The 26,260-nt window shown below is 43.3% G+C and overlaps 1 protein-coding gene across 2 annotated transcripts in view; it reads left to right on the top strand.

The window, feature by feature from the left end:
- TRIM55 (tripartite motif containing 55) overlaps window positions 1-26,260 on the top strand; it is a 44,276-nt gene that overhangs the window by 2,684 nt on the left and 15,332 nt on the right. Inside the window, exons 3-9 of one of the 2 annotated variants that reach the window (XM_009668409.2) lie at window positions 9,206-9,371; window positions 11,388-11,483; window positions 15,886-16,119; window positions 17,137-17,159; window positions 17,270-17,394; window positions 20,111-20,322; window positions 22,410-22,697. In XM_009668409.2, coding sequence (XP_009666704.2) covers window positions 9,206-9,371; window positions 11,388-11,483; window positions 15,886-16,119; window positions 17,137-17,159; window positions 17,270-17,394; window positions 20,111-20,322; window positions 22,410-22,697 — 1,144 coding nt within the window. The remainder of the gene's footprint in view (window positions 1-9,205; window positions 9,372-11,387; window positions 11,484-15,885; window positions 16,120-17,136; window positions 17,160-17,269; window positions 17,395-20,110; window positions 20,323-22,409; window positions 22,698-26,260) is intronic. The other variant, XM_009668408.2, reaches the window with a different exon arrangement.

The raw sequence follows: 26,260 nt of genomic DNA, 5'->3' as shown, positions 1-26,260 counted from the left end.
TGTTGTGGCTGGGCAAAGCTTGGAGCTCCAAAACACCGGAGAGCGCAAAGTTGGCTTAAAATTGTCCTTTCTGTTGCTCTTAGCACTCTGTGCCAAGGGAAGGTCAGCTACTCCTGTGTCACTGATACCCAAATATTATTTCAGTCAGGAAAATCTCTGAGGAAATGAATCAACAAAGCTACAATGCTGGATTTTTCTCTTGACCAAACAAGCTGGACATGTGTGTCTTCATGGTCTCTCTTTTATTTTTTTTTCAACTGAGAGTTGTGTTTAACTTTAAAAAATGGAAATATGGCTCCTTTTTTCCATTCAGTTCATGGACAATTGGCACAAAATTGAGTTACATGGAATTGTAAGAGATCTAGCAGATTCTTTTAAAAAACTCTACTAAAGTAAAATACAACAAGATGAATAAAAGCAGGGGGTGGAAAAATACATACATGAACATATCTTTCTTAGGTATTTGTCCAAAAGGTTTGTTTAATCTATTACAGTGCTTTTTTTACATTAATTATCAGGCTTACGTAGCAATAGCAATGATAACAGCATTATCTGAACTATTTGCCACTTTGTAGGCCTCAGCTGCTTATCTCCTGCTTAGCATTCCTCAGGCACCCATGAGTGTGTGAGCAAGATCTGCCATTACTTTATCCTGCGTTGCTCCACTGAAACCAGAAAATCAAGAAAAATCAAATCTTCTCTGCTTTTTCTTTCTGTACCATTTTCTTTCAAAGCAAGGGTTAGGTTTTGGCAGAGGTACATAAGAAGGGTGAGATATAACTTTTGCATCCTTCTTTCTTCCCAAGACCCTCCAAAATAGCAATTTCTGACTTCCTGACAGGACCCTCTCCCCCTCTACTCTTCCAGTGGATAAAATGCACCATAAATGTGCATATCAGAATGATGCCAGCGGCCATCTGCTTTTCACATGAACCTGGGAAAGTAAGATTAACTCAGATTGGGAGCAGGCTTTGTTTCTTGTGTAGGCAAAAATCATTTATTTTGAAAACAGATTTTTTTTTAATTTGAGTTTTCTATTTGAATTAAGGTATTGTTCTTTTAAAAATAAAAGCTAGAGCAGGAGGTGTGCCATCGGATTGGGAGGCTCTGCCCAGGCTCTCACATGCTATTGCTAACAACCACATCATATGGTCTTTTTTATATTGCTCATCATTTCCAACTGATGACAACTTAGCTTGCTGCCCAATTTAGAACATATTAGCAACACAAAAAAAGAAATATTCAGGCAGGACATGGCTGCTACAAAGGTCTAAAGGAGGGCAAAGCTTTGAACCCAGTGGAAATAGAGTTGACTAAAATATTAAACCATGTTTGAAAGTCTCTAGGCCACTGATTACCTGAGCTTTCTAAGGAACTTCAGGGTGCCTGCTGCTAACTGCAGGAGGCTGCAACTTCCAGCAAGCTCTATCAGCAGCTAATGAGCTCTGTCAGCTATTCCCAATCAAAGGGTGCTTTGAGCTTTTGTTCCAGCTGACTCCCAATTAGGGAGGGTCCAGCAAGGCCAAGCCTGGAGTGCAGGGAACAGATGTAGGACTTTACGCAGTGGTTTGTGCAGAAGGGGTTGGAAGCCATGCTGAGAACATATGTGGGCTCTGCAGAGGTGGTGGTGCACTGCAGGGCATGATTCTCCCACAGCAATGGGGGCAGCTGTGCCTGGCACTGCACAGTCCTCAGCCTGCGCTTCCGAGGGAGGATGTGGCTCTCCAGGACTGGGGCTGCAGGGAGAGCCTGGGCCCCTGGCCAAGGCTGGGGCAGGGGAGATGGGCTTCCTCACCTGCAGGAGGTGAGCGCTGGCAGAGGGTCTGCATCATGAAAAGTAGCTGTGTTAGGTGGTCAGCAGACTGTCCAGCATCAGAGATGACAAGAGAGAGATTGACCACATCTTCTCCGAGTCCTGCAGTGACAAGAGCCTGAACCCCCAGCAGCATGGATGGAGGGGCAGGCAGAGTCTCTTGGATGAGTCTCCTAGCTCACTGGGCTGGGAAAGGGAGACTCCCATGGCAGTGAAAGCTAGAAACTGGTGACTTCTGGCAGCAGCCGGGTGAGCTCCTACTCTGCCAGCAGACCTGCCGCAGCAGAGCAGGGTCAGTGCCCTGGCAGCAGATAGGGCTGGGAGCTCTATTGGACAAAACATCAGAGCCAGCTGAGCGTGAGCCCCGCAGCAGCACCTGGAGGAAGCAATGAGGGATAGCAGTGAGTGATGCCCTGCTGCGGGGGATGGAGGCCCCCTCTACCAACCCAACCTGCTGTCTGGCGAGGTTTGCTGCTTGCTGAGGACTTGGGTCCAGGATGTTATGGAGAGGCAGCTGAGATTTGCCTTGCCCTCAGACTATTACCTCCTGCTGTTCTTCCACATGGGCACCAATAACATATCCAGGGGAGACCTGTGACATATCAGATGTGATTATGTGGCTCTGGAGGTGAGGACCAAGGTCATGGGGGCCAGGTGGTGCCCCAGTGAGGGAGGAGGGCTTGGAGCGGAATTAATGGATCCTGTTGGTCAACAAAGGTTTGTGCAGCTGGTGTTGTCAACAAGGATTCGACTTTTATGACCATGGGACTCTCTTTGAGTATTAAGGGCTGCTAGGAAGAGATGAGATCCACTTGACAAAGTGAGGCAAAGTGTCTTTGCCAACAGGCTCCCCAGACTGGTGAGGAGAACTTTAAACTAGGAGCAACAGGGAGGAGGGGCAGAGGGTGACGACAACCCATAATCAAGTGAGAAAGTGGTGGACCGGGTTGGTAAGCAAATAGTGCAGGCAAGAGAGACCTTATGATCAACAAAACAGAGCAGAAGGGGGCCGACCCCAAGCGTATGCACCAGGAAGTGCCAAGAGACAGGATTATGGAGAAAGCTCACATATCTTCTCTGGCAAGTCAGCACAGCTGCCTCTCTGTACACCAATGCATGCAGTATGGGGAGCAAACAGGAAGAGTCAGAGATCTGCATCCAGTTGCATTGGGATCACAAAGACGTGGTGGGCTAGCTCACACAACTGGATTATTGCAATGGATGGATACAAGCTCCTTAGGAAAGTCAGGCTGGGAAGGTGAGGAAAGAAATTTCTCCTTTTTGTGAAATGGCAGCAGGAAGGCATGGAGCTCTGCCTTAAGGCAGATGATGATCCAGCTGAGAGCTTATGGGTCTGGGTTAGTGGGCAGACCAATGAAGACAACATTGTTGTGGATGTCTGCTACAGACTGCCTGATCAGGAAGAAGTAGATAATGAGGTCTTCTTCAAACAGCTGGAAGAAGCCTCATATTTGAGGCGCTAGTCCTCATGGAGGACTTTAACTACCCTGATGTCAGCTGGACAGCCAAGACAGCAGGGCATAGGCAATCCAGGATGTCTCTGGAGTGCATTGATGCCAACTTCTTGACACAGGTGATCGAGAAGTCTGGCAGGGGGTATGCTCTGCTGGACCTGATATCTACAAAGAAGGACTAGGTAGGGATGTGAAGGTTTGGGGGTGGAGTTCAGTATCCTGTGGAGAGAGAGGAGGGTAAAAAGCAGGATCACAACTCTGGACTTCAGGAGAGCAGGCTTTGGCCTGTTCAGAGACCTGCTTGGAAGAATCCAGTGGGTTACAGTCCTGGAGAGAAGAGGCATCTAGGAGAGCTGGTTGGTTTTCAGGGCTTACCTCCTCCAAGCTCAATAACGCTTAACTTCCTAAACATGGGGATAGATTACAGGTGGCAAGAGGCGTGTATGGATGAACAAGGAGCTCATGATAAAACTCAGATATGAAAAGGAAGCATATAAGAGGTGGAAACAGGGAGAGGTGACCCAGGAGAAATGCACAGTCTGAGTGTGCAGAGATGGGATTAGGAAAGCTAAAGCCCCTCTAGAGCTGAATCTGTTATGGGACACAAAGGGCAATGGGAAAGGCTTCTGCAAGTATATTAGCAGGAAAAGGAAAGCTAGGGAAACTGTGGACCCACTGCTGAATGGGGCGGAGCCCTCCTGACAAAGGACACAGAAAAGGCAGAGGAACTCAACGCTTCCTTCACCTTGTTCATCTTCTAGTAAGACCGGCCTTCGGGAATCTTAGGTCTCTGAGACCAGAGATGAAGTTTAGAGCAAGGAAGAGTGCCCTTGGTGGAGGAGGATCAGATTAGAGAACATTTAAACAAACTGGACATAAGCAAGTCCATGGGCCCTGATGGGATGTACCTATGAGTGCTGAACTAGCTGACTGGTGTCATTGCTAGGCCATTCTTATCTTTGGAAGGTCATGGTGACTGGGAGAGGTTCTAGCAGACGGGAAGAAAGCAACTGTCACCTCTATCTTGAAGAAAGCCAAGAAAGAGGATCTGGGGAACTACAGGCCAGTCAGCCTCACCTCGGTTTCTGGGAAGGTGTTGGAGCAAATCTTCCTGGAAGCCATTTTCAAAGACATGAAGGGTGAGAGGTTGATTGGAACTAATCAGCATGGATTTATGAAGGGGAAATCATGCTTGACCAACCTGATAGCCTTCTACAGTGAGATGAGTAACTTGGTGGATGAGGGGAGAGCAGTGGATGTTGTTTATCTAGATTTTTGACGCTGTCATCCATAACATTCTCATTGACAAGCTGATGACATATGAACTAGATAGGTGGATAGTGAGGTAGACTGAAACCTGGCTCAACTACCAGGCTGAAAGGAATGTGATTAGCAGCACAAAGTCCAGCTGGAGGCCAGTGACTAGTGGTGTACCCCAGTGGTCAATACTGGGGCCAATACCGTTCAACATCTTCATTAATGACCTGCATAATGGCACAGATGCATCAGCAAGTTTGCAGATGATACAAAACTGTGAGGAGTGACCGATACACGGGAAGACGGTGCTGCCATTCAGAGGGACCTCCAGAGGCTGGAGAAATCAGATGACAGAAACCTCATGAAGTTCAACAAAAGGCAATGCCAAGTCCTGTCCCTGGGGAAGAACAACCCCACAGCAGTACAGGCTGGAGAGCAACCAGTTGGAAAGCAGCTTGGCAGGAAAAGACCTGGGGGTCCTGGTGGACAATAAAGTGACCATGAGCTAGCAATGCACGCATGTGGCAAAGGCAGCCAACAGCCTCCTGGCCTGCATTATGAACAACATTGCCAGCAGGGTGAGAGAGGTGATCCTCTGCTCAGCGCTGGTGAGGCCACATCTGGGGTGCTGTGCCCAGTTCTGGGCTCCCCAGTGCAAGAGAGGGATGGAGCTCCCGGTGCGAGTCCAGCAAAGGGCCTAAAGGCCCTTAAGGGATTAAGGGATGATTAAGGGACTGCAGCATCTCATATGACAAGAGGCTGAGAGAGCTGGCCCTGTTTAGCCTGGAGAATAGAAGGCTCAAGGGGGATCTTACTGATGGGTATAAATACCTAATGAGGTAGAGTGGAGTAAAGAAGACAGAGCCAAACTCTACTCCATGGTGCCCAGTGAAAAAACAAGAGGCAATGGACATAGATTGAAATATAGAAATTACACTTAAACATAAGAGAACTTTTTTTTTACTATGAGGGTGGTTAAACACTGAAACAGGTTGCCCACAGAGGCTGTGGAGTCTCCATCCTTGGAGGTATTCAAAACCCAGCTGGATGCATTCCTGGGCAGCTTGCTCCAGCTGACTCTCCTCTTAGCAGGGGCTTGGACTAGGTGACCGATCTCAGTGCCAGCCTCATCCTGTGAGTCTGTACATGCCTGCTTTATGTTACCCTTTCCCTAGGCATCTCAGAGTGGCATTGCTTAAAAGACTGCTCTGCCCCACTCAGGTTTTCTTTGAGCACAGGTAGCGGTTCCTCTGCTGAAGACTGAGAGGAAATCTTAGTCCTCAAGCTAAGCTCAGTAGGTTTCCTTCAAAGCCTAAAAACCTACTGGGAACAGAAGAAGCACAAAGTCTGCTATTTTTTTCCTCCCATTTGCAAGCAAAAATATAACAGGAAGAGACCTAAAATCCCGTAAGACCTCACTACCAAAAGCAGTCTGTTCAACTAAGCAGTGACAGATAGTAAGCCTCATAAGAAATTTGATTTAAACAAGTTTTCATAAGCTTATTCTTTTTGCCTCATGCACAGCCACACAGGTTCTCTCCATCGCCCAGTCAGGAGCATGCATTACACGCTGTGATGGTACAGGAAGGGCTACAGCTATCTCAGGATCCTCAATAAAACCACTCCTAATGTTTGTTTCAGGATTTCAGCAAAGACCTTACAGATTTGTGTAAATCCTTTAAAAAAAAAAAAAGCCTTCTGATTGAAGAATCCGTCCCTCTGTTTGGGTCATAAAACCCATTCCTGCAAATCTACTCATGCAACTAAGGGATATTAAGGCATATAAGCAGTGGGTGCGGGATAGTTGTAGATTGGTGCAGTTTAGGGCAGACGAGGCCCAGTACGTTAAGATACGCAATAACATGCTGTATACAGTATAGTAGTTCCTTATCAGGCTCAAATGAAATAGCTCTTAAATGAGAGAATAATAGGAATATGCAGCCCTAATCTTCATTTGATATAAATCTACATAAACCCATGTCTAGCTATAATTGTATTAACAGTAGTTTTATTAAACTCTTACTACACCCTTAATTAACGTGTGCTCCTTCACGTGCAGCAGCTTTGCCTTTCCTGCTCTTCACAAACCATGCACAATACTCTGCACGTTGAGGTCCAAATCCTATTATCACACAATAGAGAATAAGCTTGTAGCAGTTAGATGCACCCTTAGTGGGTTAAGCAGTAGTACTTAGGGTTTCTCTTCAGGCTGCATCCCTAGGACCTTATCCTGCAACTGGAGGTCAGGGAATGAGAGCGCAAAGCTATCGGGTCATTTTACCTACGTGCAATTTCTTTGGTCACAGCTACATCTGTGATGAATCGTTTCTTCTGCTACAGCCATGCAGTCATTCTCCTGGCTACTCTTCAGCCTTTCATTTCAGCAGCAGCCACCATTGTAATCTTAAGGGTGATGTTTTGACCATGTTAAGCTAGAGGGTCTCCTCAGAAGTCAGGGCATGTTCTGTGAATTTGCACCAGTATAGCAGTCTGTGGACCAGCATCTCCTGCTAAAAAATGTCTCTTTTTGCAAAGCCTAAGAAAGAGTTTGTAAATCCATTTGTTTCTAGACTTCTGTCACTGTCTTCAGTGCCCCAACAGTTCAGGGAGTTCTGCCAGGTTTCTTCCAGCTCTTTGAGGTACCTTTGAAGGTTGGCTACTTCTGGCTGAACTTAACTTGACACTGTTGCCTTTCTGCCCTGTGCTATCTGTCTTTCACGCTAGTGGCACGGTTCCAGCATCAAATAACGTGCTAGTAGTTTCTCATCTTGTAAATATTTTCAGGAAGTGCAGCTATTTCAGGCTTAATCAATCACTTTGTAGTTCATCGTCTGTTATTGCCCCAGCATGCAGGCCCTACCACTGGTGGTCTATAATGTGGAAATATTCTGGGGGGGTTTGTATTCATGTGCCAACAATGTAAAGCATTCTTTACAGTGGAGACACACCTCTTTTGGCTAACATTAAAATGATACTGGGTTTGAAGCACTGAGTGCATTAAGTAAATACGTGCTAGAAATCTAGTCTGAATAGTACAGGCTTCCTTCAGAAATGCCCAACTTATTTTGTTATAGTATATTGTACTATATTGAAGATCACATGTTTCCCTTAAAAACCCTTTTTACACCAGTGCCATCTTGAAATTAAAAAATATGAATGAAGGAGATATTTTCTTTGTTGCTTGATCTTTTTTATACTAATTTAATGGATCATGTTCCATTTTTAAGATTAGAAGAGAAAACCTATACTCTGTCATTAAAGGGTAATTGCCATCTCCACTCTACCAAACTGTATGGAAAATTCTACTATAACATAATATAAAATAGTGGTATTTCCATACATTTTTAAAAAATTCTTAATGGGATGATTGGTTGTCTTCTTGTTATAGAATTCTGTAGGATGGCTTCAAAAGCATAGAAATTATTTCTGTTTAATTCCAATAAATTCTGTAGTCTGGAAAATATTTTCTATCTAATGTCGAAACGATACATTTCTATGATGTCATTGCTCCTCTTGCTGCAGGTGAATCATAGTTCTCCTGAACAGTAGCCAAAGGGTATAACATATTATATTGGAAAGACTGAGCACTGTCACAGTAGGAGTGGTGGATAGTGGAGGCTTGAACTCTGAAGGCTTGAATTCTCTACTAATCCTGCACCCTACATCGTGCTTGCCACACACCTGCTCAGAGTGCTGAGGCTAGAGCACAGGCTCAAAGAAGCACCAGCCTGCCTCTGCGAACTGGGCTAGAGCTTTCTTTTACACTGAGCATGCCAGTTAAGTGACTTGTTTAAAGGACATTCCAACTGAATTTGTTCATAAGATAGCAGGGATTGACTTGCATGTGTATGGCTAAATCTTTTTGGTAAAATGAAGATCAAAACTGAGCTATAGTCTACAGCAGAGCTCCTTGCCTTAGCATAGGCCAGGAATGATTCCTGTGTAACCCATATCCTTGGTGGCTGGTACAACTGAGTTAGCTACTGTTAAAGAGTTTCACATTGTACAGCCTAGAAATATGCCAGTTGGCTAAAATTAATTTGCGTGAGTCTTTTTTTCCATTGCTGGCCATAAGGGCAGCCATAACAGCCCTGGTTGTTATCGACAGCCCTGACCTGGATCATGCAAAGCACATTAGCAGAGAACATAGTTAAGCGCCTGAAGGTCCATACTATCATTGCAAATTAGACTGCTGCACAAGAGCAGCAGATGGATCTGGTGAAGTACTGAAGATTTTGCATGATTAAACCTAAAGCAATTAAATATGTTCCCTGATTCAGACAGAAGTTAGACAACATGCTAACTTAAAGTATACAGGTAGACCAAGACCAATCTTAGTGAGGTTACTAATATTTTTAAATATGAGTATGGGTTTAGTCACGTTGTGAGGGGGAATCACAGTATGAAGTCATGTTGCCATATTGTCATCACATCCTATTGTGTCATAATATTTAACTGTGCCTCTGTCTATTTTGTCACCCTGTCTGACAGGTTTAAGTCTACACAGAGTGTTCAGGTCAGTCTGGGACACTGCTATATATATGTACTCCACAAATATATGTCTACGTGAACTCTATTTCATGCTGACACCCAAAGTTTTATCATAAGAAACTTATGATGAAGACCAAGTTTGTTTCAAATTTATTTATTTTCTTTGCAGACCCGAAAGAAAGTGTGACCAGCCAATGTGTGAAGAGCACGAAGATGAGAAAATTAATATCTATTGTTTGAACTGCGAAATGCCCACCTGCTCCTTGTGCAAAGTCTTTGGTGCCCATAAAGACTGTCAAGTTGCTCCTCTCACAAACGTTTACCAGAGACAGAAGGTAAATCTTTTTGTATCTCATAATCTTCCCAGTGACTTCAAGGACAGTTCACAGGAAGGTATTCCCAGGAGGTTCCTGTGAATTTCCAGAAGGGCTTGGGGAGGGGGTGTCTTTTCCATTCCTATGTGTGAGTGAAAGGCTCACAAACTTATAGCAGCTGTGTATTTAGAAACACAGTAAAATATTTTAATAGAAATCACACAGAAACGTATTACAGTGTCCCAATTCGTTATTAGCATAATGAGTAAATATTTTAGGCAGAGGTGTGATGTGAAGCTGAGGATCTTCCTTTTGAGGTTCCTAATCTCTTTTTTTCCCAGTGCTTTTAGATCAGGAAAAAAAAAAAAGTAGGATTTCCAGCACATGTGATGGGAAGAGAACAGCCCATCACAAATCTTACAAATCAAATAATATTCTGTTAGGCACTTTCCTCTATAAACATCCCAGTTTTAAGAAATGGGAAGTGAAAAACCTTTTTTGCAAGTGAATGCAGGAATATTCAATAGTTGGCAGCACAGGATGTACCTAACATCCTCTGCCCTTGCTGTCACCAGTAAAAGACTTGTTTATTTTTAATACAGTATTAATTTAAAACCTGACTCACTGGGTTATCCTCATGAGATAAACAGCTCATTTTTCTGGAGGGCCCCAGTGGGGCAAGCAATCAGACAGGCCAACTTTACAATCACAGCCTCCAACTTTCTCACACAGCTGCTTGCGTGTGTGCAAACTACAAATGAGAAGTTGCTTTAGGAAAGTAGTTACAAGCATCATTTTCAATCAAAAAAGGAGAGAGAAAGGGGAGAAGTTTCTTGGATAGCATCCATGCCCCGATCTCTCCCTTTCCATGGAGATTTGCGAGCACTGGTTTCCCTCCCAGTGTGTCTGTGGAAAGAGGAAAGTGCGTGTAACTGCATCTTAGCACAAGCGTTGGCAGCAGCTGTGCCTGGTGGCTGCCTACCGAGGTCTTTGTGAGTTCGGAAGATGTTCAGCCCAGCCACCAGACACTCCTGGAGCAGATGGGTGGCAAGTCAGTGTGCAAACAGGGAACTTAAAATAAAGATTTGAAGCTGTCTTGCCTAAGACAGGAGAAATAACACAGAGGCTGAAGGATGTGTGCTTCAAAGAGTCCTTTACAACTGTTATTATATCAGCTGGGGTCACAGACACTTTTCTCTATAGCTAAGGCACTAAATAGAAAGTTTACCAAAGGCTCCTTGTCTTCCTCAGCCTCCTCACCAAGTTCCCTGAGGACCAGCTTCTCCATCCCTTCTCTGCAAAGGACATCCCATAATCATCCTCATTCCCACACTCGGACTGTTCCTTTCTTCCCCTTGGAAGAGAGACTCTCCTTCCTCCCATGCAGAGCAATCTGCCTCGCCATTTCCAGCTCCCTCTCCTTCCTTTCTCCCCGAGTTTTTCCTTTATGTTACACAGCAGGGCCTCCACATCCCCGCCTGGTCTGAATCCTGCAAGAGGGTTTCCCTCACGCCCGTGGCTCTGTCTCTACCCCACTTTCCCCCATGTTCTCTCTCACACCCTCACCAAGGCCCCGCAGCCTCACTGCCCCTCATTGCAGCTATTCTGTAGTGGCCATGGTCTCTGTGGCTCAGGTAGATCCAGAAACTAAGTCAATCTCTCTGGAGGCAAAGTCTTTTCTCTCAACACACTCACATGGACTATTTTGGGCTTCTTGAAAGCTTCTTTGAGCTTTGTACGAAAGCATCTACAAGAACCTCCTGGAGTGAAGTGCTTCCTCCCTTCCAAACCACAGCTTCTTTTCCCTGAGAAGTTTCAAAATGTCCATGTTTCTGGCACGTTTCAGGAGAGGAAACTTGTGGGGAGGTAAAGCGCCAGTTTGCACTGGGTTCTGGTGAGAAGAACAGCTAAGACAGGTCATTTGTCTACTGCTCTGTCCACTGTTAGATGTGCCACTCTGCAAAGTGTGGCAGAACTGCTGCTAGCGTGTCACAAGTCTTTAACCTGCCACCCAATTTCTCCCCTGTTACCATCTAGTCTGAACTCAGTGACGGCATCGCGATCTTGGTGGGGAGCAACGACCGAGTGCAAGGGATAGTCACACAGCTGGAGGAGACCTGCAAGGTGGTTGAGGTAAGTATCACAACTTTCATTGTAATTATTTCATTGTAAAGCTGCATCTTTTAAACTAATGATAATGAGCGTTCTTCAACAGACTTCATTTTACCCAAATGGATTCCCCAATCATTTTGCTAAATGATTACCTGTGGTTTTGTACAGTGTCAGCTGTACTTCCTCAATCCAAGAATGCCTCCTGCTCAGCATCCTGCCTCTGACACTTTCCAGGAGCATGTGATTAAGGATAAAGAATAAGAATAATCCACATCAGCATGTCTTGCTCAGCATCCTTAGTTGCATAGAATATAAGTGAAGATAAAATCAGATCCAACAAAATGCCATCAACTCTCAGTTCATGTAACTTCTCAGATCAGATACTAGAGCTGTAAAAGACCAATGTTAGTCTAAAACCTGATCCTGAGAACAGGGTCTTAATCTCAACCATAGTGTATCTTCCAAACACGTCAATGCACTGTGCATTTAGTTACTTTGCCTTCTATGCAGAAGTACTTTATTCATATGCTTATGTTTGTCCTTGAAGGGGTCTTGTTGTGTTGCTTGCAGGTGGAAACAGCTGGGTTCTTACTGTGAGTTTGGGGTTTCCTGTAAAGGTCTTACTTTGACAGAGCTGGAATTAGTTTTGTGACGTTCAGTACCACAAGTGGCTTTCATTTCCTCCAAGAGGTTTGCACCAGCAAAGCAAATAAAAATTTCAGCTCTGGTCAATTTGAGCATCAAAGAGCAGTAGGCTGAAAGGAGCTTGTATGAATTGATTTTATGATCAGTGTTTGATGAAGCATCTGCTGAAGCAATTGCATCCCTCTCAGCCCAATTAGAATTCCATTGACCCTTCAGAGTGAGAGCAGAAAAGAGAAACTGCAGTGAAAAAGAAGTTAATGCAAGATGTATAGATTCTAATTGGCAAGAAAAATTGATTCCACAAGTTAAGTACACAGTTGCCCAAGGCTCCTGTTTCCTCAGAGCAAGGAAGAACAGAAAGTGTCCAAGTTTGGTTCAAAGAATATAAAACCATTAGCCCGAGTAAATGAGAGAGGGTGCTAGCAGCAAGTCAGAACTTTGTAGTCCGGAAGCCTTCATGTTGCAAGGATGAAATTGGCTGCTATCAGGACTTTGCAGACAAAAACAAGCCTTTCAAGTAGGTTGACTGCAGAAATTTGAATCATACAAAAGCAAAAGCTTATACCCATTTGAGCTGAACTAGCTGATACAAAAACAAAACTTCAAACATCTAGTCTGAAGTATGGAGAAAACACTGTGCTAAAAATACCCTATTAAATGCCACAGTTTCTGAAACTAGCTTCCTCAAATTCATCCACTCATGTAGTTGAACCTTTGAACTCCAAGCCTAGAGAAAGTGCAGCTATTTTACCTTCAGATGTTTTAACAGGCTTTCCACCTTTAAAGTCAGAGATTGCAGAAAATAGATCTTAGAACTCACCTTGGCGCTTCCATGTTACCTTTCAAGCAAGTCGCATTTCCTACCATACTAGAGCTTTGTCTGCATTGGCATCAGTTTGTCCTTGAAGATGAAAAACTACAGCTGGAGCTGAGAAATGTGCACACCTGGAAGTAACGCTTATAATCTGGGATTGTCTCTTCTCTCTGCTTAACACTTTACAGAGATCAACAGAGATGGGCTATAGCAGAAAATACATGCTCATTTTTCTTTTAGCCTACAGTTCTACATTCTACAAGAGAAAAACACATAAATTTGGATTAATATTTGCATAGCTTATAACTGATTGAAAAGCAGAACAAATTCACATCTTACACTGAGAAATAAAAAAGGAATATAAAATGCTAAATACTCAAAAACAATAACAAGTAATTGAATAATGTTTAGCCATGTAAAAAATGCAGGAATCAAATAATGAAGCAAAAATCACAGTATTTACTTCAAATGCTAATGGCATAGGACAGTCAGTACAGATACTTCAGAAAAAGCAATGCAGCTCACACTCAGTGCCAAGAACTCATTTCTTTTTGCTCTAGCTGTGCTTTAAAAAGGAAAAACAAATACGCTGAGAATTTTTCACAATGGAAAGACATTTATTTATTAAGCTTTTTCATTACTCAGGATCTGATTAGGATACCTCCATCAAGCAGAGACTTAGTATGGGAACATTTTATTCAGCAAGAGAGTATTTCAGAAGTATTTAAGCATTTGCACTTAGGAACCTGTTTTGCATTCTCACGCTTGAAGTTCACAACTCTGTAATATCTGCTGTCAGGAAATATTATATATTAGAGCCTAGGGATAGAGAAGGGCACCTTGCCTTCTCTCTCTCTTCTTCTTCCATCGCCTGTCTTATATCAAATGGCAAAGACAGCACACACCTGTCCTGAAATTAAGGTTGTTTTGCAAGTGACCTGAATGGCACTTCAAAGGAGGTCACTGTAGATCTGAGGAGGTCACTGTCGATCAAAACGAATAGGAGTCTGTAAGAAGAGGAAGGGCAGGAAACCCTGGGAGAAAACTAGGAAAGGAGTGAAAGAGAAGAAGATTATTTGAGGAACGAACAATAGAATGACATCCAGGAACCACGGCTCACCTGGTTCCAAAGTTTCCTTACACCCACCCTATAATTCACTGATCCTTCAACTTAGCCTATTTTTTAACATCTTTGTGGATACTGAATGAATGGCCTCCTTTGATATTTGTTTCGTCATCAGGTAGGGGCAGATCTTGGTTGAAGGGTGCATAGCACAAGGATCTTTTCAGTGATTCCTGTCTCTGAACCAGGCAGGTGTACATAGATATCTGTAACGTCTCTGTTGTCCTTATGGCTTCGGTCAGCTCATCCATCCATGCAGCCATGCCATGGCTCCATTTCCCTTCACTGTGGGCCTCAGGCGGGGAGGCCAGCCCAGGGAGGGGGTGCTCACAGCAGCCCTGGTCCCCTTCCAGCCAGGGATCACATAAATAATAAAGTCCGGCTGTGTCGCGCTGTACCCTTCCCAGCTTGGCGTTGTTGTTGCTGCCCAGCGATAGACATGAGCACCACGGCAAATACAGAGGAATTTCTGGGAAGTGCAAAAGACCTCAGAAGGGCAGGACATGCTCTCAACCCACTCCTTTGGCCTTGTATGAGTTTTAAATTAAGGGTGCCTGTTTAGCATGGTCTTCCTCATTCAGGAGCAGAGGTGGGTACTTGGGCTGGTGCAAAAGGATCTGTGTTTGGTCCCCTGGCCTTTGTAAGTGTAGAATGTGATGTTTGGCCATATGTCCATCTTCCAAGGCATCCTTTGAAGCGATACAGAGCAGACTGTCATCAGCCTCAGGAAAGAGTTCTGGCAGATAGTCAAGAAAAAGTGAAATTTTCTCTGGCCAAATACTAGCGATAATCAGTCTGAACAGTTCCAAAACTACTGTGGGACTGTTAATAATCCTGTGCAGCCAGGATCTCAACTTTGTGCCTCAAGGGCTGAAGATGAGGAATTGATTCAGCCTTGGTTTCTAAGAAAGAGATTAAAATAATCACCATCATCCACAGTGAGATCCACAATAAGGACAGTACAGAGTCGAGAAGTATGGCCTTACCCCTGCCATTTGCCCCAGGGCACACAGATGACTCAAATACTTCTGCTTAGAAGACTTCAGACATTACAGATAACCTGTCTCCACTCTCATCCCTGTAAACCGCCCTTACAGCTGCATTGCGCTCTCGTTAGAGGGCTCTCAGTGAAGCAGTCATCAGACCCATGTTCCTTACTCAGTGAAAGTGCTACGTTGTCCAGGTAGAAGTACAGCAGCAGCGTTTCAAAAAAAGATGTGAAAATTAGAGCCAGAAAATGGGGTGGAATCAGACTTCTTGTCCTTGTCCTTTTGTCACATACCATTTTTTCAAGGTACCTCTACCTCATTCAGTGCACAGTAAAACTAATATAGTGGACACTTACCGTCAAAATAGAGTCTAAGAGCACTTAAGTAAAAAACAGGCCTAACCAAGATAGTTTCAGGTTCTTTGGTAGGGGAAAAAACAAAAACAGCAACAACAAAAAATCCTCCAGAACTGATTTGAGCTGATCTTTCCTTTAAAGACCATTATATTCATGCAAATGAATCCAGCTGCTAATATGGCACCTTTTTTTACTTTTCCTAAAGATTTTTAAGTACCACTATAGACATCATAAATACTTTTCACAGACTGACAAGTTACACAATAACCTGTTTGGGGGATTTCAATGATTTGGAATCAGTAGTTTGGAAACAGCTTTAAAACTTTTGTTCTGTTAGCTTGAAGTTTGAAAATTATAGAAGTCTCTGGGGTCATTCAAAATCCTTTGCACTGTTCAGAAAGAGGAATTTCTTTGATGAAAATGCTTCCAAGTAACTGCAAAAATAGAAACTCTTTTAAGAACATAACATGTTTAATATAAACCAAATGATTCACAGGAATGCTGCAGACGACAGAAAGAGCAGCTGTGTGAAAAATTTGATTATCTCTATTCTGTACTGGAAGAAAGAAAAAATGAGATGACACAAATAATCACTAGAACCCAAGAGGAGAAACTGGAACACGTCCGCTCCCTGATGAAGAAGTACGCAGATCATTTGGAAGCCGTGTCAAAGCTAGTTGAATCAGGAATCCAGTTCATGGAAGAGCCAGAAATGGCTGTGTTTTTGCAGGTATGAAGTCTATAAATAGAGACAGAAGAGGAGTGACAGGTTTATTTAAAAACTATTTAAGTGTTTCTTGATTTTAGGCACATTCAGAGTTTGGTCATCTTTGAGTGAACATTTGTACAAACTCATTTTTTTAAACACTTACATCAGCACAGACAAATGACTAGCCTTCTTGTGAATAGTATCCAAACCAGGAATGTGAGTATTTGCTATTTGCACCAAAATATACTATCCTGTGTATAGGTTTCTAGTTGTCCAAAGAAGCAACAGAAATTTAAATATTTTCAATTGTATTTCTATTGTCCTGCCACTGTCATATATGTGTACATGGGTTTCTGTGAGTTATAATTTTCATTTGCATATTGAAAAAGTGGTTAACTTTCAAAGAATTAAATACACTTGTTCCAAGTCGCGTTTTTATGCCTTTACGTCAACACTTTTCTGTTTTCTTCCTATAAACTGAGAACTGCTGATTAGGAAATCATTAGCAACCTGTCCACTGAAATTATTGGTGTAGAATTTCTGTCCTGCAGTGTTACAGTTTATCTGTATTAAAGGTTGAAAGGGTCTTCTCTACCAAAAACGTGCTTTCATCACTGAATTGCCTTTGAAGAGCACAGAATTTTTTCCTAGGCAAATAAAATTTTGTGGCTGCAAAGGCATACCCTTATGGATATCCAAAGATAGTTCTAGTGACTAGAGATGATAACAGAACAATTGATTTTTGCTACAAGCTCAAAAAAGACAAAAAATGTTTGCATTTCCTTTTTGTAGAAAATGTTTGTCTTTCCTGTCATATTCAGATTTTAATTAACAACTATTCAATGAACTAAAAGGTTTACTCAGCTATATTCTAATTGCTAATGAAATAGGATCTAATTCATAGATCTCATGATCGACATTTATGAGATCCCTACTAATAAGTTCAGAAGCAGCTTGTGTAAGAACTAGATCTCAGTGCATAAAATCTCTGAAAAAATTGAACCATTTAAGTCAGTTATTTCCTTTTTCTTTCCACAGAATGCCAAAACATTGCTACAAAAGTAAGTATTTAAACTTGAAAGATAAAGTATATATTTGAGCTTTATAAAGAATTACAAACTGCAAGTTTATCTGCAAAGCCAAATGCAAATGACTAGTACCTCTGTTCTAGAATTACTGAAGCATCTAAAGGATTTCAAATGGAAAAAATAGAGGATGGCTATGAAAATATGAACCAATTCACAGTGAACCTCAGTAGAGAAGAAAAAATAATAAGAGAAATTGATTTTGAGAGAGGTATGTTATTTATTTCACCTAACCTCCTTTTTAAAATTGCAGCTGTGTGTAATTTGCATGCTGATACTGATATTTCCCTCCATCCCAAGGTGTAACTAAACTATTTTGTATCAGTTATAATAAACAGCAAAAATCCATCACAGTTAAAAGATCAAGTAATTGACACCATTAATTGACACCATTAATTTTACCTTTTATGTAGCCTCAAGACCTTCCAAAGAGCATGAACTTTACTGACTCCTCAGAGGGCAGGGAACACCCCTCACTTATGGTGAGGGGACCATAAAATTAAGCTTTTATCTCAGACTATGGAGTACTTTTTCCCCCCATAACAGGTGCCATTATTTTATGGTATATCAGCTATAGAAAGCCATTGAAGAAATATAATGCTTACTGCTAAAAGAAGTACTTATGAAAGATATACTCTTTTTGTATTAATAGAGACATGTAACAGAAATGTAATTGAAATTCAAGATCAAAGAGTTATGGAGGGAATCAGTATCATTGCCTTTTGTACATTTAAGATCCTTTACGATGTCATTTGTATGCTTGATGCTGGTGTATGTAATATTGCAATGTTGCTACCCCACATTTGCTGAAGTAGCCTGAAATCTAGGCTCATCTATGCTTTATCTCAGAGAATAAGCCACAAGAAATCAGTGGACATAAAAGTTTCAAACAAGCAGATCTTTCCCATTAGAAGGCAGCAGTAATAGTCATCTGACCATCTCTTATTTATTTTCTATTTTCTCTACTATTTTCTAGTACTGGCTTCTGATGATACATTTATATTTATCTTCATCCGCCCAGTTATGTCTCATAGGGACGCATGGGACTAAGTCCACTGGCACTCATCACAAAGTCCCCAGCCATGACTTATACTAGCTTTAGAGCATGTGGTTGGCCCCATGACTGATGCAGGTAGATCTTGGTCTGTGAGCTGGGGTCTGTGGACCAGCTGTACTTGGCACAAGGGTCCATATAGCAGGACAAAAGCTGTGGCACCAGTCAGCAGCAGAGGATCGGGTGCAGGACCATGGAACTCAAGGGATTTGTCCTAGGAGGAGCAGTCCCCAGTTCAATTTGCCTTGCGCCTGGTCTGTCCCTGCGATCAGCCACAGCTGCCACATTGCTGCCACACATGTTCATGTGCTGAGACGATGAGCCAGTGCATGGGACACGCATCTCCACCACGTGATCTGAAACGTGACACCCGTCTTCTAGGGATGAGGCAGTAGTAAGGCATATGCAATCGGGCATTTGGCCCTATATCTGAAGCTATAGTCAATGAGCTTCGCCACATTCAGGGGACTTGGGAGCTGAGTTTCAGCACTCTGCTTATAGGAGTGTATTTGCCTACAGGAACATTTCTCCGTTATGATGACATTATTTAATTTGCAGATCTGTGCTCTGTCTGTGTATTCAGGCAGAGCAATGAACAGTAAAACTCTCACAAGCTATTCAAGACACACAGTCATTTTGGAGCTTGGGTTAATGCATCCATCTATGTTTATTTCACTGAAGTACTAGGATGGTTTTGAATAACATCTGATATTTGTGAGGATGAATAGCAAGATTATGCAAAACAAAATGCCTGTTAGAGGGCTCTCTCTGAAAACAAGTCTGCCCAAGAATGCTAACAATGTAATGTGTTATATGATGCTAAACCTACGGTTTGACAAGGCTTGACAGTCTGGTTTTAAGGAGGTTTACCCTAAATCTTCACAGGCAATTATTGCAAAGCTGGTAAAGATTAACTTTGATGGTTCAATCATTTTTTAAATAAAAAGATAAATAAAATTGCAAGAGAGACCTCTTTTTCCTGACAGATTGTGCCAGACCAGGTATCCTCTCACCAAAAAGAACAATTCCATGCTGCAAATCCCTCACAGGGATAATTGCATTAACAAGATTTTCTGTCCTCCTTCCTGTGGAAAGGACTAGTTTAAGATTTAAAAAAAAAAAGTGTACATTCAGCCTAATTGTTTCACAGATCAGAGGCAAAGTGCCCAAGCTATTCAAAAACAGTTGAACTGGCACAGCTGAAGGGGTCAGTGGGATCTGGAAGGGGGTAAGGATGAACAGCTGGAGGGCTGCAGCAATGGGAACAGCAACATCATAAACTGTTGCTAGAGGCTTGTAGCACAGAACAAGACTCTACGTCATGCCAGATCAGCTGATATTGAAGTGTGAAGTCTGTGTAAATGCAGTTTAGCACAGTGGCTAACTCAGCATAAGGATGGCTGTGTGCTCACACCTATCCTGGGTCACGCTGGCACTGCCAGGAGGGCCACCAGCGCCCACATCAGGGCACCAACCTGAGGTCCTGTCACCCAGGCTCCATGTGCTGGGGAGGCCGGAGAGGATTCGTGCTGCTCCGCTGGGGGTTTCTGGAGCTGGTTAACCCAGCGGAGAGCAAGATTGCTGCAATTACACCGGTGCCAGGGCCTCCCTTGTGCTGGCAGCTCGTTTGCTGTGGCCAGTGCCGGTGTGCAGGAGTAGACTCCTTGCCACTGGCCTCTCCCCAGCGTGCATCCTCTGCCTCCCTCCAGGCCCTGTTGCCCAGCCCTTTCTGAGCAAAGCAAAACCTGTGCTTTCCCTTGGGAAAAACCCTCAGCCAGATTATGAGTAGCTTTGCCATGCAACTGTAAATGGCTTGTTATTGCATAAGGGCTGTAGACAACTTCATATGGTCTTTTTATGCCTATTCTGTTAGAGGAGGAGGGCGAAGCAGAAGAGGAGGAGACGGTGGATGGTGAAGATCTAGAAGAAGTCCACACAGAGTCATCAGGAGAGGAGGAGGAGGAGGAGGAAGGGGCCGAGAGAGCACCACTGCCATCTCAGCAGGACCCTGAAGCACCAAGCGCAGCTGGCGAGCCCCTAGTCGAACTGGCCCCACCGTCACTGCCCGCTGAACCAGCTGGCCAGGTAACCTCCCCCGGGGCTCCTCTGCCCTGCCATCTCTGCTGAGCGCCGCCTTGCATCCAGGGCATGATTAAGGTAGTCAAGACACTGCAGGAAAAAGATGCCTTTGGCCCTTGTACATATATATTCACAACTGTACCTGTGCCCTCAACTAGCATATATATTTCTTGATAGGCAAAAATTACACTGTTACATAAATCACTATATATATGGGAGGCATAAGATACAAATAAAAGAGATTTAATTGGGGGTTTAAGCACGTTACAGCGGATGTTCTGCCTGCTGTGTATCATGTGATTTAACTCAAACTAACTCTTATAAATGAGATGGTTGTTAAAATATTTATATTAAGAGAGTTTGGCATTCCTGCTGGGTTTAGTGAGCTTTCTGCCACCCATTTTTAGATCATACTTCTTATCTGTTTTCTGTGAATGGCATTTTCCTTCTTCCGGTCTGGTCATCCTTAGGGATATCATCTGGGAGTCCATATGTCAAACGGAAGAGGAAACTGCCTTTAACCTAACAGTGTTACAGCCTAGCAGCAAATGGATTCAGGGTGTCAGATCTCTTAATAATTTAGGACAGCACTTTTTCCTAAGGAATGCCATTAGCATGAAACAGTAACTGCCACATAGTCTAAAAGATCCACATAAAAATTGTACTTCATATGCTGCTTCACCTACCCATAGATGCAATTAGCTTAGCAAGTTGCCCTCTTACGCAACTTACCCAGTGAAGCTGCCGAGTGGGTAAAGGCTGCTGTGATGATATTTGAAGAGGCCAGTGTGAAAACAAGAAAGCAAGTAATGAGTCTTTGACTATAGCAATCTTCCCACATAACACATGGGAAAATAAATAGTCTAGATTCATTCTTGCTTTGGTTTAAAAACATACATGAGTTTGCACCTCATGAGTTGTGTGAAGATGCTCTTAAATCAGGTTTTATTGATTGAACCAATGTTTGTCATTTGGGAGATTTGTACTGGTTTAATTAAACTTACGTAGCATAGATGATGTAGTTTTAAATGTAAACAGGATATAGACATAAGCCAGCCTGCCTAAGGGAACTCTAAGTCCCTCACTTCTAGGGCTAACATGGAAAAGGGATGGCATGCTGCTATCGTAAAATGCCACTGTGAGTTGGCCAGATGGGCATGAGGCGGACGCGGCGTGTGGGATACTAACAGTGCAGTTTTTGCCTTCTGGCGTAAGGAAGTCAAAATAGAAATGCAGTGGTGCAGCAGGTACTGCGGGGGCGAGTCCTGAGAGCTCGATGCAAGCAGAGTAGGTGCCATTCTGCCAGCTGCTTCTCTTCCTCCCAACGTGCAACCGTGCTTGGTGTATCATGCTGCTAGCAGGACTGGTGGGCAACTGTTTCTCTCCAGTGGCTGTATGTTCTCCTTACTGTGACTGCCCCTATCAACAGACTCATTGGCAGATGCCTTGTTCTTGGCTTAACCCAAAGTCCAGGAATTCAGAGGATTTCCCAGGCCTGGTACCGGTACTGCTGTTCATGTCTGGTGCTGGTTCCTGAGCTCTTTTGTAGGGTTTATTATATTCTTAGGATTGAATTGGGTGTTTACCCGTATATAAGCTGAAATTAAATAAGTCACTAAGAACCTCTAATTTGGCAGGCAGCTGTGTCCCCTTACTGGACAGTCACTAGGCAAAATCATTAAAATATAGAGCTTCATCCTCCTCCTGGGCCAGTTTTTACCACTGTGTGGCTCAGTCAACTTCCTTGGCGTTATTCCTGAGTTAGAAACGGGATTAAAACAAGGCCCAAAGTGTATAACTGAATTAAGGGACCACTTGCTCACTCCCTTTCCACTCTGTGTCCCCTTCCCAGCTAATTCGACCCTCCTGTTTTCTTTGTCGGTAACTTATTTTCTTTTCTATGCCTGTGCTATTCAAATAAGATAGGTGCCTTTACTCCGCGCTTTGACTATACTTCTTTCGGACCCTACATTAGGACAAATATATTCCTTGCAGTGCGATCTAACAAACACGGCATGCAGAGAAACATGGCTACTGCAGGAAGGTAACGTGGTGCCCTCCGCTTGTTCTTCTTTTTATCTGTCCTGATTAAGGATGAGGTTGTGACACCAAGTGGCTCTCAGCAGACTGCAGAGTCTGACAGTCCAGTGTCATCCACAGCAGAAACCGCCGATCCCTTGTTTTACCCTAGCTGGTATAAGGCTCAGTCGCGGCAATCAAGCGGTCCGAGCTCAACCCCAGTGAGCAGGTTGGGTAAAGTAGGGCCTCCTGTTTCTCTGGAAACAAGTGCACCGAAGGCAGAAGCCCCGGAGGCGGCAGCCGTCAAGGAGAGCACATCAGGGAGTGGTAAGGAAAGCAATACCACTGCGGCAACATCCAAGGTCAGTGCTACTGAGCTCACGTCACAGGGGTGCGATGTGCAGCAAGGGGGGAACAGCAGCTGTTAAGGAAAATGTGGGTTAATTTTCCTCTGCATGTTAAAGGATAATAATAATCTCAGAAATATGAGAATAGCATAAATTGCCATCTCAGCAAACCTCCTGGACTGCTTGTGCCTAACTTAATTGCCGATGCACCTAACTTGTGTGAGCCGCTCTCTGATTTAACTGCCAGGGAGGCTGGCAGTGCCTCTGCACATCGGGTATTTGCATGTGTTAGTAGCAGACAACCCTTGTGCATGAGGCTGCTCTCATGGCCAATTGAAAGCCTGTGTGCATCACGTGTGGTTCTGCACCCACCGGGGAAGCAGATGTGGCTTTGCTTTGCCTCTCACAGCTCTGTGGCTGTGTCTGGGTGTACAGCTTTTCCACGTGCACACTGAGCGACGCAGCTACCTGGTACCTTTGTGCGTGTTTGATTGCTGCTGAGAAAGCAGGGTGCAATTTCCTGGGTTCAGATCTGTTGCAAAGGGTGTCCTCCAAGGCTTCTTGTGACATGATCAAAGAAGAGCAGGAAGATAATATCCTCCAGTTCTGAATTAGACTACCAGCAGCATGACTGCATGGTAGAGACTGATGTGTTGGGATTTTGGGGGTAGTTTCCCTTAAAATGACACTGTTGGAATTGGTATAACCTAGATTTGACAGTTTTCTATTCTGCACGTGTATGTAAAACTCTACATGGGCCAAAGATTCAAGAAGCAGAGCTGAGGGAGGTATGTGTGGAATATGTGCACAATTCATCTGCTCCTGCACTAGCGGGTGACAATCAGGTAGCCCATAAGCAGCACTCACTAAGTTAGACTGTCCTGGTTTATAGATACCAAACTTAAGCTGTATGGTTTAATAAAGCAATTAACTGTATGTATGTAGCTGGAGCAGAGAGTGTGTGTGTGTGTATATGTGAAAAAGCACAAATGGTTATTAAATAATTAGTGCTTTTTCCTTAAAAGTTGGAGTCAGCAATTCAGCATACATAAGCAACCCTACAATAATAAACCATCACGCTCAGGGCAAAAGGGAGAAGGACTTCCTGCAGATATGATAAAAGGGGCACATATATTTATTCAGTGGCACTTGAATTTGGTATGAGGATTCTTGTTAACTTCAGTCTTAATGAGGCAAAATTTGACCCGCAATTTTCAGTAGTCATTTTTCAAGTCAGGGTTGATTTGAGTACAAGAGTGGAATAAAAAATTATGTATTTAAAAATTATCAAATCTGAAATAACCACGTCTTCTTAAGTATGTTCCAAACAAGCTGGCAAAAAAGGATAAATTAAAAGTGAAATTTGTTACTGCTGTTTCCTCACAACATTTCCACTAAGGAAAAGGTTTTACCTACCATAGGCAGGTAAAATCCTCATTGGGTTAATTCTCTGTGAATTTTCCTGACTCTGGTATGCTGCTTTGGGTCCTAATTTATCAGTAACAGGTAAAAGAGCAAAACAAATATTTGATGTGATCAAGTTTCTGTAAAACTATTGCAAAGGTTTTCAAGCAGATCAAAGAAATAGTCTGGAGCCCAGCTTTCTGTGTAGTCAAGCATAGGCAGTAAAAATAGTTGAATGAGAAAGATATCGGTTCCTGTTGTCTTCTGACTTTGTGGGTGATGGGTTTCGATATTTTCTGGAATCATGAGTGATGTTGACATTTTGGGAGGAGGAGCGTGCTGAGAAGAGGAAGACGCGGTTCTGGGGACAGGAGAGCCACAGCTGAGGATGGGGCTGGAGACAGGGGAAGGAATAGGAAACCACAGGGAGCAGAGGGTGCAAAATGTGCTGAAGGAACAGAAGAACCAGAGTGCCCAAGCTAGGAAGGGTAGCAGGGTGATGCCACAGTCAAGGTGTCATGGATCTGAGCTGGAATGTGGTGCAGCGTCTAGGTCACTAAGTGGCCTCTAGCATGTGGCATCATTTTCCAGTATGCGAACTTCAACTTTGTTTTTTTCCTGCATGTGATTTTTTTTTACACAACCCAGTCTCAAATGCCATACTTAATTATTTTTTAAAAATCCTCACTGATGTTCCTTATACCCCTGTTTTTACTCCCTTGCTCCAATTAAAAAATATCATGGAAAAAACTGGAAAAGTGCTGTGGAAACAGAGCTTTTTCACTAAATTTACTATTAATAACTATGGTTCATTTTATGATAACATTGGTGAAGCATTCTTCTTATTTTCTCACAGGAGTTAGCATTCTGCATATCACTTTTGGCATTTCTTATCATACTGCATCATCTTTGGAATCTGATTCAATACATGATTTGTACTTTCATGGGTAGGAGATGTTTTATTTTACCATTAACTAACAGTACAATAGTGTTTCTGGTGATGTTCCTACATGGTTTTAAAGGAAGTTTTCCTTTTATCCCATCCAAAACCATCATGCTAGTTCACAATACATTCTGCCTAAAGCATTTCTTCCTTGCACCTTCAAAACACCACCCTTCAGCTTAATCCTGCATGGTTAAACATTGCATCTCCCTGGTTTAAAAAAGAAAAGAGAAATTTATTTCCTCAAATATATGGGCTTATATTTCAGTTGCTGTTCAAACGGCCAGCAGGATGGTGGTCACCCATCCAACCAAGCCTGCGGTTTGACAGGAGATGAGAAGCGCCAGGCATGTTCAGTCCAACAAGTGGGGGAGGCAAATTTGGAGCGTAATGATTACACTCAGAGGGGTACACATTACACATCAGGAGGAAAATCCCCTGTGTAAGCTAAAGGATGACACTGGCAGCAGAAAAGGTAGTTTAAACTGGCCACGTATTTTCAGCTAGTAAATTAGAAGATTCCTAACCACCTGAGCTGACAGAGTCTGAACAAGTCTTCCAGAGAAGCAAGACAAAAAAGCCCTAATCATTTATCAGATAAAGCTTGAAACTTTGAAATTGCTTTTAAGGTGGCTGGCAGAGAACGGGAGTCTCTGGTCGGGAAAGCTCCCCCCGTCACGTACCGCTGCGTGCACTGCTCTGGCTTTTCCGTGCTCATGAGGGAGGGAAGAAGGATCGGCTGTGTGTAGGGAAGCTTTGCTGTCTCTGCTGAAGGCTGAAGTGGAGCTAGCTATTTTCTCCTGGGTCACCGTGTCCTACTTTTTAGCGGCGCTGAAGGCTGAGCCCTTGCCAGTCTGCCTGCCTATGGAGGCTTACATGGTCGGCAGCACAACACAGAGCGGAAAAACAGCAGCTGAAAGGGTCCCCCTAAAACTCAAGTGCAGTAAATGATGAAAAGAGGGGTCTGAGTTAAGAAATGCTTCTCCCGAAAGCTCAGGCTCCCCTTGCTGGGCTTCCCCAGTGCCCCGCGGCCCCATGTGCCACGTGCCCTGCGATGGTGTGATGAGCAGCTGGGGGCGCTAGCACCCCTATATCGCTTAATTAAATGGGGCATTTAGTCTTACTTACTGAAGACTAAAGACCTCTAACACAAAAAAAAAATGGTAGTTACCTTTGAGTGTTTGCTCTAATGACAGAAAAAAATCTTTTTTTTTTTGTTCTATATCATTCT

Source organism: Struthio camelus, chromosome 2 (genome assembly GCF_040807025.1).
Source record: "Struthio camelus isolate bStrCam1 chromosome 2, bStrCam1.hap1, whole genome shotgun sequence".
NCBI lineage: Eukaryota > Metazoa > Chordata > Aves > Struthioniformes > Struthionidae > Struthio > Struthio camelus.
Note: the sequence above shows the minus strand (reverse complement) of the source record. Positions and strands in the feature narration are given on the sequence as shown.